At 39.8% G+C, this 17,262-nt stretch overlaps 1 protein-coding gene across 1 annotated transcript; it reads right to left on the bottom strand.

Annotated features, from left to right (window-relative positions):
* Positions 1-1,852: 1,852 nt before the first annotated feature.
* Positions 1,853-9,584, bottom strand: LOC149182684 (ras-related protein Rab7-like). The gene is made up of 4 exons (XM_089416931.1): positions 9,427-9,584; positions 8,964-9,110; positions 2,601-2,743; positions 1,853-2,440 (listed from the first exon to the last, which is right to left on the bottom strand). The coding sequence occupies exons 1-4, from the start codon at positions 9,526-9,528 to the stop codon at positions 2,374-2,376; spliced, it is 459 nt and encodes a 152-aa protein (XP_089273057.1). The 5' UTR covers positions 9,529-9,584; the 3' UTR covers positions 1,853-2,373.
* Positions 9,585-17,262: the final 7,678 nt, after the last annotated feature.

Below are 17,262 nucleotides of genomic sequence, written 5' to 3'. Positions count from 1 at the left end.
TGCTTCATTGTAAGCACAATTGTCATGTACTGCAAATCCTACCCACTACCCAATATGCATAGACTTCAATAAAGGATATGAATTGACATGATTGTTGATAGTTTTAAATCTTTTGGTCGCATCTAAATATGACTGTTTTTTTGTTGTTGCTTTATTTTATTTTTATCATGTTTTACAATCCCTACACTACAATATAAATTTAACAGACTTACTAGTAGGAATTTCTTTCAAAGTCCTAGCTAGATGTCCATGCAAGAAGCTATGGATAAAATCAACTTGTATTTTGAATTTTTACAAAAGAGTAACAATAGTATAATACAGACTTTCTCCATCATTAATAATACAACATAATCTGCATCATAATTGCCAATTTTTCAAGCCTGAGATATTAAATCGTAATAATGTATCAAAGAAATATATTTATCACTTAATAAAATAATCAAAGAAATATATTTATCACTTAATAAAATAAATTTACTTTTTAATGTTTACAACCATAACCAACATCTTTTAACGCACATAATTGCATTGTAATTGATCACATATTGCACATATAGGCTCCAAATAAGTCACTTAGCATGAGAGTAACATTGGGGAAGGTTCTAAATTGAGATATTACAGCTAAAATGTCTTTTGTTTGAACGTGAGGACCTAGCTTTATGATTTGATCTTTGAAACCTATGTGGATGCTTACATTTATATTCCAAAACATCGTTGCATTAATCACATATTCTTCATCTTTTTTCGTTACTTGCACTACTACCCACTTAGTAATACTATAGAAGCTCTCGCCAATATACTAAGGAGTTTATATTCCAAAACATCGTTGCATTAATCGCATATTCTTCATCTCTTTAAGTTTTAGTTACCTGAACAACTACTACACACTTAGTAACACTATAGAAGCTCTCACCAATATACTAAGGAGTTTGTGAGCATTCAACGGAAAGAACTTCTTATCTTCCTCTTAAGCTAATTAAAACGAATTTACAAGTGAGTCCAAAATTTCTCTGGCATTCATCTTGTGATAATGGAAGAGATGCAACTGAGAAAAGATAGAACCAAATTCAGTTGGACACTATTCCAGAAGCTCCACTTAAGAGTATTATTTGACCTAGATGAAGATGCAGTCTGTGATTAAGAAGAAAGATTGATTCTTCGTTTTGCACCATTTTGTACATTCATGAATGATTGGGTGCAAAGAAATTGGGTTAAAAAATAGTATTGCAAAGATAGATGACTCTATAGGATAACTCTTGAATATCAAAAGATACAGTGAACCAATATGGACAGAAACATTGTCCTAACCATACATTATGTAAATTCCTCTTTCATATCCTTAGAATGTGTTAGGAAATTCTTGAAGTGGATGTCACAGATAAAATTGTGACTACCCTAATACGAGAGTAAATTTCCTACGCAAGGGTCAAGACAAAAAAATTGTAAAAACTAAAGGCTGTGATGGACTTGTTGCCTGTTATTTTTGTTAAAAAATCGGGTCACAATGTATTCTAGGTTAATCATAGCCCCATCAGATATGAGATGAAAGTATCCTTGACAAACAGAATCTTACAGTAATAATAGTCCAAATGTAAAAAACTCTGATTTTAACGTTTGTAAAATTCATATCAAGAAATTAATTTCAATATAAGAAATATCCTCATTTTGAAGGTGTTTGTTATAATATCCTCTTTATATAATATAATATAATATATTATATTATATATAATATAACCAATCCCTGAAAAGAATCAGGTCACAATATATCCTAAATTAAACATCAGATACGAGGATGAAACTATTCCTGATAAACAAACGCTGAGAAAAATAATAGACCAAATGTAAACAACTCTTAACTTTAACGTTGTTAAAAATCATATTAATGAATGTGTAAATTCCAATATAACAAATATCCTCCTTTTGAAGGTGTTTAGTTAAATCTTCGGTCTCCACTATGTATGACAATCCCTTGTTTGAAGAGAACGGGGAAATTGAACCCTGTGCTACAAGATCTAGGAGTGCCTGGAGTTGAAAACACAATTTTTTTTCTAATGTTGTGGGAAGACCCTTAAAAATTGGGCCTGACTCACTACAACAGACAGACAGAAATCTTAGTTCTTTGTGTTAATGTTAGTAATTGCCATTTGCCATGTAAAACCGAATGGCCAAGAACAAAAACTGGGACAGAACGAGAAACCAAGCTCTTAAGGACATGACGAGATACCTTGGATCACCTGTCATGATTTTGGTGGTCTTATTCACTGAGACACAATCTACCAACCCGTTAATGCCCAAAAATTTCCCATTGGGAATAAGAAGAAGATGCCTATAAAATTGTTTATCAATGTAAAAGACAATACTCCTGCACTGACATTAGCATCGACAACAGCTGCGTGATGGCTCTGATTCAGGAAGAGCCTCAGGAAGGTCTAAAAAATAGCTGCAAAACGAAAAGAATGTCAACCAAGAACCAAACCCAATGAAAACTGCATTCAGGCATGTAGCTAAATTCATCAAGTAGAACATCTGACAGATATAGACCTGAAAGAACTAGAAGACACTGATTCAAGTTATAGAAGGAAATTGTCACGATAGCTTACAGGTCCTGTTCAGGTTGATTCTTAAGTGCAGATCTGGCTATGGATAAGAATGCTGCATCAATGCGGTAATCATCTTTAGCTGATGTTTCAAAATAGGGGATACCTTTCGATTTACACCATGTTATTGCTTTTAGCTCAGAAACCTGTACCACAATTGCAATAATATTGCATAAGTAAACTTTGGATTGATAACAAGAACTCCTAAAATGCATTGCAAGCAGTAACTATTTGCAATAGTGCCAAATCAAGATGACAGGCAATGGTAATTTCCAATAATTACCACTCTACTGTTTCCCCCATCCACATCAATTTTGTTTCCCAGCAACATATATGGAAAAGTGTCTGGTTGTGTTGGGATGGCCTGAAGAAAGATACACCAATTCAAGCAGTCATTGAATTAACACCACCACCAGTATTTGCTAATATCTATCCAAAGGGCACGTGTTTATGGTTTTTCTTGGCATTGACAGTCCAACAATCAAAACAACAGAAAATAAAAAATCCCCCATCTGCAACAAGACCTTCAGAGGACTGTAGAAGCAATCACTTTCAAACCCAAAAATGTGCCTTAAAAATATAATGAATATTACAAGGAAAACATCGTAGATAAATCATAAAAACCTTTTACTATTCTCAGATATTCATTAGACGCACTCCAATTTCAATGATGATGTTTCATTAATCTCTTGTTGATGTGAAATAATGAAACGTCATGCAGAAAATGTAACATAACAAGAGAAACCCAGAAACAATAGGAATTGGAATAGATAGCCTACTTTCACTCCTTAGGCAAGTGCTTTATATAACATTTATAAAAGATCCGTCTGGACTAAAGTCAAACTTAACCAATACAAAATCTGCACAGAACTCAATTGAGGTGCATTTATTTACTTATGCTATATATCTAATAAGCCTACGAACCAACGATCCTAGTGTCATGAAGAGATGCTGTTATAACTTATGGAGAAGTGTGCCTGTTGAGATGAGCATCCTCAGCACATCAGATCCTCCCAGTTTAACTTGAAAGCATCGCTGTTTTTTCCTCCTGATTTAGCAACAGCAGTATTCACAAAACGGACAAAGCAGAAAACAAAAATAATATGTTGTACCCTGAACAGTGAATACCTGTGCATCCATAACAGTTGAGTGGGGTTGAGCAAAAGGACCATGGTACAAGAAAATGCGGGCAAGCATAATAGTGCATGGATGGCAAACTTTGGCCAGCTTGGCATCTTCACTGTAGAATCGCTGGACATGTGAAGAGACAGTGGAACAGTGCAATGGCTGGAAAAGCCTTGAGACTGATTCTGAAGATATGGTGTAGAGTGTTGTATAGTGAAACCGCTTGTCAGCAGAAATGGACCAAGTCTGGCTAGATAGTTGATGTTGAGGTTGTTGGAGGTATGATGCAGAGTGCTATAGTGAAGCCGCTTGTGCAACTGCTTGGGTGCTGGCTGAATTGAATTGAACAAATGCAATCCCTTTGAAACATCTAGCAAAGTCTACACCTGTTGTATGATTTGACTTGATAATTTTCTAGTCTCCCCAACAGACTTAGAGGTGTACTAAAATCAGCAGAAATGGACTAAGTCTGGCCAGATAATTGATGTTGAGGTTGTTGGGAGGTATGCTGCTAATTTTTGGTGATGTGCTGAACACATGGGCACCACTGCTGGAGCAGCTAGATAATAAGGGTCAGATGGAGTGAAGAGAGAGGAGACCCAGGAAGCGATGCAGGGTGACAACCGGAGAGACCAGCAGGGGAAAAGGCCAGCTGGATAAGCTGACGAGGGGTTACATATATGGAGGTGGCAATGAAGAGAGGGGGCAGAAGGGAAGTGTGAGACAACAAGACCCTAGTGTTGGGTGAGTGTTGGAGAGGACTGTGTATTATTTTCAGGTTTAATGGAGAGGATAATGCATAAGGACAGACATTTGTGTAAGCAGCCTGACTGACAACATCCTTCCCAAAGATAAGAGGAGGCAGCAAAAGGGCAGGTGACTTCAGTATTTCACCCAGCACCATACAAGGCTTGGCATTCATGCTGTTAGGGAATGTCCAATAATAAGTCCAAACAATCCAGAGAGACATCACAATGGTTGATGTCAGAGAGAGCACCAATGGCAAAGGTAACAGCCTATCACTCATGAACCAGCATGTGAGGGCAGTCTTTCTGAATCTGGACCCAACCCAGATGATAAGAGAATGCCTGTGGAATGGTGGGTAGCTGCAGGCATTTGACAAACTCATGGAATATGAGGTTATTCTGGCTTCTATTATCAAGAATGAGGGTAGCCAACTGATCTTTGACCTAACAATTATGCAAAAAGAGGAGGTCATCAATGGACTAGGATGGATCCCTAGCCATGAGTAGTAGTGAGGGATCCGCAGAAGTAGGATTGTCCAGCGAAATGTCCTCTGGCACAGTATTTTGTGGAGGAGAGTCAAGGAAGTCTACAGTAGGACTAGGCTACTTATCAGTAAAGAGGATTTTAGCAATGCATTGGTATTGGAGAGCTCTACACTCAGCAGTAGAATAGGTCAGTGTCCTGTAATAGGAACACAAACAACCAGGATGAGGGGGAGAGGACAATGTTGCAGGGTGACAACCGGAGAGACCAGCAGGGGAAAGGCCAGCTGGATAAGCTGACGAGGGGGTACATATATGGAGGTGGCAATGGAGAGACAGGGCAGAAGGGAAGTGTGAGACAACAAGACCCTAATGTTGGGTGAGTGTTGGAGAGGACTGTGTATTATTTTCAGGTTTAATGTAGAGGATAATGCATAAGGACAGACATTTGTGTAAGCAGCCTGACTGACAACATCCTTCCCAAAGATAAGAGGAGGCAGCAAAAGGGCAGGTGACTTCAGTATTGCACCCAGCACCATACAAGGCTTGGCATTCATGCTGCTAGGTAATGTCCAATAATAAGTCCAAACAATCCTGAGAGACATCACAATGGTTGATGTCAGAGAGAGCACCAATGGCAAAGGTAACAGCCTATCACTCATGAACCAGCATGTGAGGGCAGTCTTTCTGAATCTGGACCCAACCCAGATGATAAGAGAATCGCTGTGGAATGGTGGGTAGCTGCAGGCATTTGACGAACTCATGGAATATGAGGTTATTCTGGCTTCTATTATCAAGAATGAGGGTAGCCAACTGATCTTTGACCTAACAATTATGCAAAAAGAGGAGGTCATTAATGGACTAGGATGGATCCCTAGCCATGAGTAGTAGTGAGGGATCCGCAGAAGTGGGGTTGTCCAGCGAAATGTCCTCTGGCACAGTATTTTGTGGAGGAGAGTCAAGGAAGTCTACAGTAGGACTAGGCTACTTATCAGTAAAGAGGATTTTAGCAATGCATTGGTATTGGAGAGCTCTACACTCAGCAGTAGAATAGGTCAGTGTCCTGTAATAGGAACACAAACAACCAGGATGAGGGGGTGAGGCCAATGCACTAAGTGGTAGAGCTGAGGATGGAGAGGGTGGGTTTGATGTGGGCACTTGAGAGCTATGAGATTGCAGGAAATGATAGCAGATATCAATTTTTCTTTCAAAAGCTAGGGCACAAAGAAATGCTTGTTCAAAAGTGGTATCCTCAAACAAAGCCATCACATTTCTAAAAAACAGTAACAATGCAGAAAAAACTTTGATGATATGTACCTCTTAAAGATCGCAGATTTTAGGCTAAATCCAGAACCAGGTGAAGACTTCAATAAATTGTTGAATGATCTAAGCAGGAGCCTGCTGGAGGTGTAGCCAATGACCCAAAAGATTCCGCAGGTTTCAGGGGGGTAAAAACACCTACGCGGGGTCCAATAAAATGCATCCTAGGTATAAATATGGACAAGAATGGAGCTCTTGCCTCTGATGTGTGGAATTTAATGAAGTGTTTTAGAGATTCAGCGTCGAATTGCCACTAGGCCAAGGCTACACCATCTGATTGATACTCAGGGATTTACAGCCTATGCTCATCAGACATATCTGTACAAGTCTTGAAATAGGTATGCAAGCTACGAATCCAAGCATCCAGGACATCATCTTGCATCTAGCCACCATACTTGGGTAGCGCACTGGGGCTGTTGAGCTGCAGTGTTGAAGTAGATGCCCTAGATTGTCTTCATAGGGCTTCAGTGAGTGAAAGTGCCAGAACTTGAAATTGGGTTGTATTAAAAAAAGCCTTAGTCTAACGATTATGCTTTTTTGCCCTGAAAGTTATGGAAATTCCAGTCATATTTTGAAAAATCCGGCAGTGATTTTTGTAAATCCAAGTAAAAGCTGTCAAACTTCATAAATTTAGGTGCCCTAGAGGTTTTTGATGGTGCTGAATCCATTTCCACCATCAAAAACATGATTCAAATACTGCATCTACAAGATTTTTTGAAATCTTTTGCCCAGATTCCGGCCACTTCTAACCGTCCGGGCAATTCCTCCTTAAAAAAATCAACATTTTTGGAGGTAGGCTCTCTGCGAGGAAGAATTGTACGCACAAAGTGAGAGAGCGAGAGAGCAGACCTCTAGAGTCTAGAATCCCAGAACAAGAAACTATTGTGAGATCCATGTGGGCTTGGGCCAAAGGAACTAAATCACTTGCCAATAAACACTTTCGTGAGGAAGCAAATCTTTGAAACTTGAAATGGCTACAAAAGCCAGGAATGAATAGAGTTAAGGCTAGCATGTGCCCACACCCTAGGAAGCCTTGAACTTACCACCAAATACCTATGCACTATCCAAGAAGTAATTTGATACCCTAAGAGAAACTCGAAAGTGCTAAGGGTCACTATCAGAATTGACATTGACATGTCACTCATTGCAATATAATAAAGTTGCTGCCCAGAAATAATAAAAGATAGTTCCTGGAACAAGATATGGGCAGATCTACACTGTGGCAATAAAGGCCTGAAGCAAGAGCTTGACTATAGATAATAGAAGTTGCTGAGGCGATCTCTAATACAAAATTGTGAAAAAAGCTATAGCAGACGGTTTTGAGCTGTTGGCTGAGAGAATCATTGAGGTAGCCTTGAAAATGATCCCTGAGATGAAGATATAAGCAAGAGTCTATGTCATGGCAATAGAGGTCTGAAGCGAGATCTTGACTGTAGAAGTTGCTGAGGCAATTTTTAATACAAAACTGTGAAAAAATCTACGGAAAACGGTTCTTTGTTGTTGGCTGAGAGAGTGATGGAGCAGCGTTAAAGACAATGTTGATACTTCGGTTACCTCAGTGGTGTGGTGGAGGTCTGGACTCTGAAGTGCTGGCAAAGTTGTGGCCATAGGTGTGAATATAATCTTGTGAGACAACAACTTGCTTTAATGTCAACCTTGTTTCAGTAAAACCATTTAGCTCCTTACAAAATCTGGTAGAAACTGCAGAACAAGGTTTTTGCCTCATTTTGAAGGGAGAAAATCAATTTAAGTTGCTGCTTCAATGCCAGATCAAGGGTCTCCAAAGAGCACAGCAGAGGCTGCATGTTGATAAAAAAAATGAATCAAAATGGGTTCTGTGGTGAAAAAATATCAATACTTTTAGTGCTCCAGTGGCTTTTGCAGTGACACTCTAACTGCAGGAGAGAGTGTAGAAAAGAGAAATGCATCTCTCGGAGGACAGAGCAGTGCAGGTCAGAGGGCAAAAAGCCTACACAAGTGTGCCCTAGTTTGATAGCTGTCCACTGCGGGCACTACCCTGAGTGAAAATACAAAACAAGGTTGGCAGGAGGGTGGGCCTCCACAAAACCAGCTCTAGGAAATAATAGAATGGGGTTGTGCATTCGTGAGAATAGAGCTGTATGGGGCGGTAAAGAAGAAGAAAAACATTTGCTGCAAAATAAAATGAGAGGATCCCTGGAATGGCCATTGAAGCCTAAGGAAGAAGGGAAAGGATCCCTTGTGGTAGTTGCAGAAGCTGGAACAAACTGCTCTGAGATACCGAATGATGTGAAATAATAAAACTTAATGCAAAAAACGTAATAAAACAAGAGACAAGCCCAGGAAAATTAGGAATTGGAATATATAGCTTACATTCATTCCTTAGGCAAGCACCTTACATAACATTTGCAAAAGACCCATCTAGACAAAGTAAAACTTAACAAATACAAAATCTGCACAGAGCTGAATAATCAACGTGCATTTATTTACCTAAGCTATATCCTTTTTAAGCCGAGGAACCAGCAATCTAGGTGTGATAAAGAGACACTGTTATGGAGAAAAGCAACCCTTGAGATGGGCATCCTTGCAGCACATCACTTATTATCTCTTAACCCAAATATTTTCACATGGGTGAGCAATTTTATCAAGATGGCTACCTATAGGCTATAATGTTGATAAACAAATCGGTTCAACATTCCTCAAAGCAGCATACCTGATTCAGAAACTCCTTGTGCCAATTTTCCAGGTTGTCAAATGACTTGAGCACATTTACATCATACACAAGTACACAGCAGTCCGCACCTCTGTAGAAAGCAACACCCAGGCTCTGGAATCTCTCCTGCCCAGCAGTGTCCCATATCTTCCATAATAGACAAATTCACACTTGGTATTAGAAAAACTTTGAATGGGGCAAATATTGAAGATCTCAAGCTGTTTTTTTCATGAGGAAAATGCTAAGAAACAAAAATTAAAAAATAAGAGCATTAAAAATTGCTATGCATATGTTACTTTAAAAGTGAAAACACAAAAAACAGGACAGTTAACCCGTTACAAAAAATGGGAGGCAGCAAATGCCTCCATCTTACAAGAATGCATATGAATAGAAATGTGTCCATGATATAACAAACTGCTAATTATTTTTTCAGTTTCTGTATGCATCAAGAAGTTCCACATACCTGCAATGTTACAAGTCTATCATCAACCTGAAGTTCCTTTGACATAAAGTCCGCACCAATAGTCGCTTTGTACTGGTTAATAAATCTCTTATGTACATACATGCAATGTGGTCAAGTAAAACAAGACAAGAAGCAAAACATAATAAGCTGATCCACAGTGAAACTCATAAATATTTTCTGTGTTGTCAACATTGTCAGCAACTTGTAATGAGCTGCCCATCGGGCTGTGGTTTAGTGACAAATTGGAGCACTTGCATTGAGGATGACCAAGGTTCAACACCCGGCAAGTTCACTCCTTCTGATAATATGGTCAAACAAATTCTTTCGAGGTGTGGGTCGACTTAAGATGGCAACACCGGTTCTCTGATAATGGGGAGATTCTGTTATAGGCATTTCCCATGCTAATGCAAGCTTGTATGTCAATTAGGTCAGGTGCAAGTCCCTGGCGATTATGATTAAATATATACCCCTCAGACACAGCTTAGCTTTGTGGTTGAAGGCAGCATGATTGTAAAGCATATCTTGTTAGAGTTTTATAATCTCTCTGGTCAAAATGGACTTCACTACCAAAAAAGGAAAAAGGAACTTGTCCTGACGATGAACCACACTAGTTGGTTCAAAACGCGTCGACAAATGATATTCCATGTGATTTTCGCCGAAGAATCTTTCTTAACTTGATATGGATCACAGAAGCCTAAACTCTATTAATAAACCACCTATAACACATGAACTTAACGTCTCCTTGACAAATAATTTAATGCAGCATTAGTGCTATCAAGCAGAATGCATTAGTTGGTAGACAAAACGACTTGTGTCAAAGACATTGAAGAATACATACAACACTCAAAACAGTACAGCCTGATCTCACCTTGTGTATACAAAGGCAGATTAATGGACTTTTAAAATTCAACTTACACCAGCCCCAAGTAGCATTGTGGGATAATTTTGAGTAGGATAAGCGCCCCAGGTCACTGTAGTCACTTGGACAATGAGTTTCAAACCCTCTCCAGTCAAAATAGATTTAACTGCCAGAAAAGATAACCTAAAAAAAACCTGTAACAAGTGAGCCTAATCCCCATTGACAAATAGCTTTCTGCCGTATTGATGCTACCAAGAAAAATGCATTAGCTAGCAGACGAAATGAATTATGTGAAGGCCAATCTGAATAATTCATACAACACTCAGAGCACTATGAATGTATCTTGTCATATGGATGCAAAGGCAAACTAATGGGTTTTTAACATTCAACCTCCCTTTTCCCGAACAATTTTGTTGGCTCCTTTTGGGCAGGGTAAGCTATAAAGTGTCCCAAGATATTGGATTCATATGGGCCACTATAAGCAAAATTATAAACAGATATACTGTGATTTCAAAAATAATAAACTGCTTCAGACCTCCCAAGCTATGGTCAGAACGTGTATGGTGCATAAAAAACATGGATTTTCATTTAAATTCCTCAGCTTCACCACCTCACAATAAAAATAAAAACAAATAGAACATTTATAATCAAGGTGGCAAACACCGACCAAATTTGTTACATATTTATTTTGGTATCCTTCTAGACTAAGAAGTCCAAAATGAACAGAATTTTCTTCATTCTACACAAAATTCTGTGGGATTTGTCACAGCTTCTGAAAACAAAACGTTGAACATTTTTATTAAATTTTATGGACAATGACTTTTAAAGGTGTGTGGTCGCGAGTTCACGTCCAGCAGAGTCAACTCGGTATCCAAGAAAATGTACCCAAAATCCGAAACCCTAAAATCCAAGCTAAACCAATTTTCTCTCACTGAACAGAGTCTCAGAAGCAGATAACAATTTTCAATAACATTTTGATAAATAATGTAATGAGGATACTGAGTCACCAAAGAAGTTTTTCCAACCCTGAAAAATTAAAAGCAAATAATAAATATTGAGCATCAGACATGGGTATGAAAAAAAAACGTACTTTTTTTTGGTATTTACAGAAAACTAACCCGCTGTCACCGAGAACAATAACCTTGAACAGGGCGCGCTTTCGAAACGACATTTTTTATTTTCAAAGAATTGGGTCGGCGCAGCGGGATAAATTTGAGCAATAGGGACCTCTCTGATCAAAGCGGAATCGCCATTATTTCTTCTGCTCTTTCCATGGACGCCCACGTCCGTTACTCGATAGGCGGGCAGAAGTATTTCGTGGGAGTGTTTCAGAAACGGAAACGCGCAGTGACGGGACATCTTGGGAATCATGTTCTTCTGGTTCCGTCAGCTTGTGGGTTGCTGATTCGAGACACTAACGGACATATTATTCAACTGTAAAATCTCATTATTTTCCGTGTGTTGACGGAAAGTTAATTGCCACACTTGGCGGCCCCACACCTTTTGAAAAAGAGGAGACCCTAAGCTCATCAACTTTCGGTGAAAGGCAGAGGATTTACTTGTTTGTGCTTCGGTCAGGGTTTTAAATATAGAAGATAGTTTATTTTTCTTCTTTTTGGATTACACAGATGCTTCACTTAGGATTTTAAATATAGAAGATAGTTTATTTTTCATGTTTTTGGATTGCATAGATATATTAAGTGAATAAGTTTAGTATTTTGGGATCATTTTTTTTTATTTATTTATTTTTTTTTTCTCATTTTTATGTTCACAATTTTTTTATTTTAATTTTGATTATTTAGTAGTGTAATATGGTTTTTTTAATAGCTATGTGGTAAGGTGTTCTTTTTAAGAAGAACTCCTTTCTTGCCTTCTTATCATCACTCTGTATCATTCGATCATTTGTTAGATGAGTGGATTATGCTCACTCGTTGATTTGAATTGCACTGACACATGGTGGTTGTGACTCGTTCAACACTTTTTGTTTTGCCTTTGCGCAGATGTCATGTTGCATGACTGCAATTCTTGTTATGTGTCTCGGCGGCGAGGGTTTCCCACATCCTTATGGAAACTACCTTACCCCCATCTGACCATCGGTGCTCATTTTGCATTGTCTCTCTCGCCACTAGCGAGCTCTGCAACCCTTCATCGCTTTGGCTTAGGCATTTCGTCACCTTTTCCATCCATCTCATCCTTGTACCTCTGTAACAGGTATACACACTAGCAAGTAGAGGGTTTTGCACAATTTAATGTACATGTATTTATGCGCTCTTACTTAGTTACAGCCACAATTTATGTCATTATTTTCTCACTGTTGTTTTGCTCACAAGTTGTATTTGTGCTCATTTTGCATTGTCTCTCTCGCCACCAACAAACTTTGTAACCCTTCCTCGCTTTGGCTTAAGTGTTTCGTCACTGTTTTCCAGGCATCTCGACCTTCCACCTCTGTAACAGCTATACGCACTGGCGAGTATAGGGTTTTGAACAGTTTAATGCACATGTATTTATGTGCTCTTGCTTAGTTACAACCACTATTTATGTCGTTATTTTCTCACTGTTGTTTTGCTCACAGGTTGTATTTACCCATGACCCCAACATCTAATGACTCTTGCACGTTATTTTTCCACTTTTAGGGCTTGGCACTGAAGTAATGGGTTTCAGTCTCATCTCACAAGTATTCCTCAGTCGTTATGAATACTTTTGGAGTCTATCCTTGTATTTTGTTTATCTTTAGGGTTTGCAACAGAAAGAATTCAATTTAACATGACATTTTACTTGGGGTTTGCAGGGTTCTAGAATCATGGCATTCAACCCTTCTTACCAGGTAAAACCCTAACACTTATTCTCACCTAATTTGGAATTTATGCTAACCCAGTCCTTCTGGGGTTTTGTTCCTCATATGTATGCCTCTGGCCTTCTTGTAGCAATACGAGTTCGATGTGAAAGTTAGAGTCTTCATTCATTGTGTTATGCCTTGACCTGCAAGAAGATACCAGAATACCAAATATGCGAAGAAATATACCCAGAACACAGAACAATAAGAAATAAGAGCAAGTATTTTATTATTCAGAAAGGAAAGCAACGTTCACTTGCCTCTTCGAGGGGGCAACCTCCAATAAAGTTGGTCTCAATTACAAAATAAGACACGATGCTCCTCGAGGGGAATCTCTATCCTTTATATAGGATTCATACATGCAATACCATGGTTCTTATTAATACCATCTATCTAATACCACGACCCATTTGCAACTAACTGTGGTCCCTTCTTTAAATGCGGGTCAACCACTTACAATTATTAATATGGGCTTTATTGACTCTTTACTTAACCATAACTATGACTCGATCCTATTACCTAAATAAGGGGGTTAGGGTTGGACCCTAACATACCCTCCCCCATAAGAATAGCCTTGTCCTCAAGGCTGAAGCTGCGGAAATTGTTGAAGGACAGTGGCTGGTTCCCAAGTCGCATCTTCCGGAGAGTTGTCTTTCCACTTGACGAGGACTTCCTTGATCGTGCGGCTGTGCAGGTGTCGTTCTCGTGTGTCAAGAACCTATTCAGGTTGGAGCCAGATTGACCCTTCTTCATCCAATTCAGGTAGATTGGTTTGAATTCGGCAATGGTTCCCAGTCACTTTCTTGAGGCATGAGACATGGAAGACTGGATGGATTTTTGCAGTGGGTGGCAAAGCTAGCTTGTAGGCGACTTCTCCAATGTGCTGAAGTACTTGATATGGTCCGTAGAATTTTAGAGATAATTTGTGCTGAAGTACTTGATATGGTCCGTAGAATTTTAGAGATAATTTTTGACAACCCTTGCCTTTGAGTGATGTTTGCTTATATGGTTGCAGCCTCAAAAATACCTGATCCCCTTCTTGAAATTGGCATTCTGAATGATGTTGATCTGCATGTTGCTTCATGCAGTTTTGAGCTTGATGGAGATTCTCTCTGAGGTGGGCCAGCATGGTTGTGCAGTTCTGTAGGAGTTGATCCATAAGAAGTAGGTGAAGGAGGGAGTTGACCATAAACTGCTTCATATGGAGTCATTTTGGTGGTGGCATGATAGTTGGTGTTATACCACCATTCGGCTAGAGGTAACCATTTGGCATTGTACCCATAGATGTTGCTTTTCTGAAGTGAAACACCTAAGGTAGGTCTCCAGACATTTTTTGACTGCTTCAGTTTGACAATCAGTTTGGGGATGATAGGAAGTACTGAGTTGTAGTTGGGTACCTTGTAGCCTGAAGAGTTCCTGCCAAAAGTTACTGGTGAAGATCGGGTCATGATCAGACACAATGGAAGTGGGCATGCCATGCAATTTGAAGATCTGGTCTATGAAAGATTGAGCTACCAAAGCCAATGTAAAAGGGTGGGGTAGGGCGCAAAAATGAGCATACTTAGAAAGTCTGTCCATAACCACCATGATGACTGACTTGTTGCCTGACTTCGGAAGACCCGTAATGAAGTCCATAGAAACCTTCGTCCAGATTGAGGCTGGGATGGGCAATGGTTGTAATGTGCCCAGGGATTTGACTATTTCTCCTTTGTTGCGCTAACATACGTCGCACTTAACTACAAAAGTAAGAATGTCCTTTTTCATGCCTGTCCAAAAGAATGAACGTCGAGTGCGAGCATAAGTCTTCTGAAAGCCTGAATGGCATGCAGTGGGAGATGAGTGTAACTCCGCCAAAATGCGACTTTTGAGAGTGGATGTTGGTGATATCACGACTCTATCCTTGTAGCGAAGAATCTCATCCTGCCAAGAGTAGCCCGCTGTGGAATTTGGATCCGCCTACAATTTATTAATGAGTTGGGAGAGAAAAGGATGTAAAAACCATTCCTTGCGAGCCTCTTCAATCCATTCTAGAATGGGAAGGGAGATTGCGAGCAGGGTGCTTTCCTCCTCAAATTGGCGCGATAACACATCTGCTACAACATTTTTGTGCCCTTTCTTGTAAATTATCTCGTAATCATATCCCAGCATTTTGTCGAGCCATTTATTTTGTTGTGGCGAGGATAGGCGTTGCTCCAAAAAATATTTAAGGCTTTGATGGTCTGTGCGGATTTGGAAACACTGTCCCAATAAGTATGGTCGTCAGGTATATATTGCATGTAAGATGGCCATCATCTCCTTCTCATAGGTAGATTGTCCCAGATTTGTCCCACTTAGTTGTTGGCTAGTGAAGGCCAAGGGTCGACCTTCCTGCATTAAGACCACCCCAATACTCGTACTTGAAGCATCACATTCAATCACAAAAGATTTGGTGAAGTAGGGTAGTGTTAATACGGGAGTGGAACACATGGCATGTTTGAGAGCTATAAATGCTTGTTGCACTTCAGCAACCCAGAGAAATGAATTTTTCTTGAGGAGGTGAGTGAGGGGTCTAGCAATGCGACCATAATTGCGGACAAATTTGTGACAGTAGCCTGTGAGACCCAAAAATCCTCTCAAACTCTTCAAGGTCTTTGGTTGAGGCCAATCCTGCATTGCCTGGATCTTTTTGGGGTCCACCCTGACACCTTCACGCCCCACAATGTGGCCCAAATACTCAACTTCTTCCATGCCAAAAGAGCACTCGAACATCTTGACAAATAATTTATGCTTCTGTAGCAGTTGCAAGAGCAGATCTACATGCTGAAGATGTGTGGCCTAGGTGCGGCTGTAGATGAGGATGTCATCAAAGAAAACAAGGACAAATTTTCTGAGGTATGGTTTGAGAAGGTGGTTCATGAGGCTCTAAAAAGTGGATGGGGCATTACAAAGACCAAATGGCATGACCAGGAACTCATAATGGCCTTCATGAATTTGGAAAGAAGTCTTTGGAATGTCTACTTCTTTCATGCGAATTTGGTTATAGCCTGAGCGAAGGTCGAGCTTAGTAAAGAATTGAGCCCCATTTAGTTCATCCAACAAATCATCGACAACTGGGATGGGAAATTTATCTTTGACCGAGGGCCCTAAAGTCTAGATACATACGCCATTCCTCATCTTTCTTGAGCACCATGACCACAGGCGATGAATAAGGACTAATGCTAGGACAAATGACGCCTGCTTCCAAGAGTTCCTTGATGATTTTTTCAATTTCATTCTTTTGGGTGAATGGATATCTATATGGGTGCACATTTGGTGGCTGGGCCCCTGGGACCAAAGTAATGCTATGATCATGTTCCCCTCTTGAGGGTGGAAGCTCATGAGGCTTGTCAAAGACTGGTAGATGGTTGTTTAAGATTTGTTGCATCTTAGGATGAATATGAAGAGAAGTGGGTTTGAAGGCCTGGATGGCATTAAATTGGGCTATAACTCCATGGTGGCCCTTTTTTAACAATTTTTCCATCCTATGTGAGCTGATGATAGAGGGATCACCCGCTTGGAGTCCGCGGAGGGTATGTGTGTGGTTGTTCTACTTAAAGCTCATATATAACTCCTGGAAATCCATTGTGATTGGGTCGAGTATGCGGAGCCATTCAGCACTCAAGACAATGTCACACCCTCCCATGTGTATGGCAAACATGTGGGTCTTTAACTGATAATCCCCCATTTGAAGTTTGACATTTTCACATTGGCCTTCACATTTCATTGTCCCCCCATTAGCAATTTGGACTTGGAATTTAGAGACTGCTCTGACAAAACAATGCACTACTTCTGCGACTCTTTGATGGATAAAGTTATGTGTACTGCCACTATCAATCAAGACTACTACAGGGCAATGCTTAATAAAACCTCTGATTTTGAGAGTTTGGGGAGAAGAAATCCCTGCCAAAGCATGAAGTGAAATAATTGGTTCTTCAGGTACATTGTCCAGCTGGTTGTCCTCATCTTCCTCCTCTGGTTCCTCAAGTGGTGGGGCTTCCTCTGATGAACTGTGATCAGTAACATCAATTTGAAAGAATTTGGGCTCCTTGCATTTATGCCTGGGGGAGTATTTCTCATCACAGTAGTAACACAATCCTTGCTTTCTTCTTTCTGCCATTTCCGTTGG

Source organism: Pinus tabuliformis, chromosome 3_2 (assembly GCF_031772625.1).
Source record: "Pinus tabuliformis cultivar Carrire ecotype Pingquan chromosome 3_2, CPIR1, whole genome shotgun sequence".
NCBI classification, from domain to species: Eukaryota; Viridiplantae; Streptophyta; class Pinopsida; order Pinales; family Pinaceae; genus Pinus; species Pinus tabuliformis.
The sequence above is the reverse complement of the archived record's forward strand: the minus strand, read 5'-3'. Positions and strand labels throughout refer to the sequence as shown.

Coding starts and splice junctions, on each gene's coding strand:
- LOC149182684 (XM_089416931.1), bottom strand. CDS start 9,528: ATGTATGTACATAAGAGATTTATTAACCAGTACAAAGCGACTATTGGT. Junction 9,111..9,426: donor ATAGACTTGTAACATTGCAG/GTATGTGGAACT, acceptor CTATTATGGAAG/ATATGGGACACTGCTGGGCA. Junction 2,441..2,600: donor AATCAACCTGAACAGGACCT/GTAAGCTATCGT, acceptor TTCGTTTTGCAG/CTATTTTTTAGACCTTCCTG.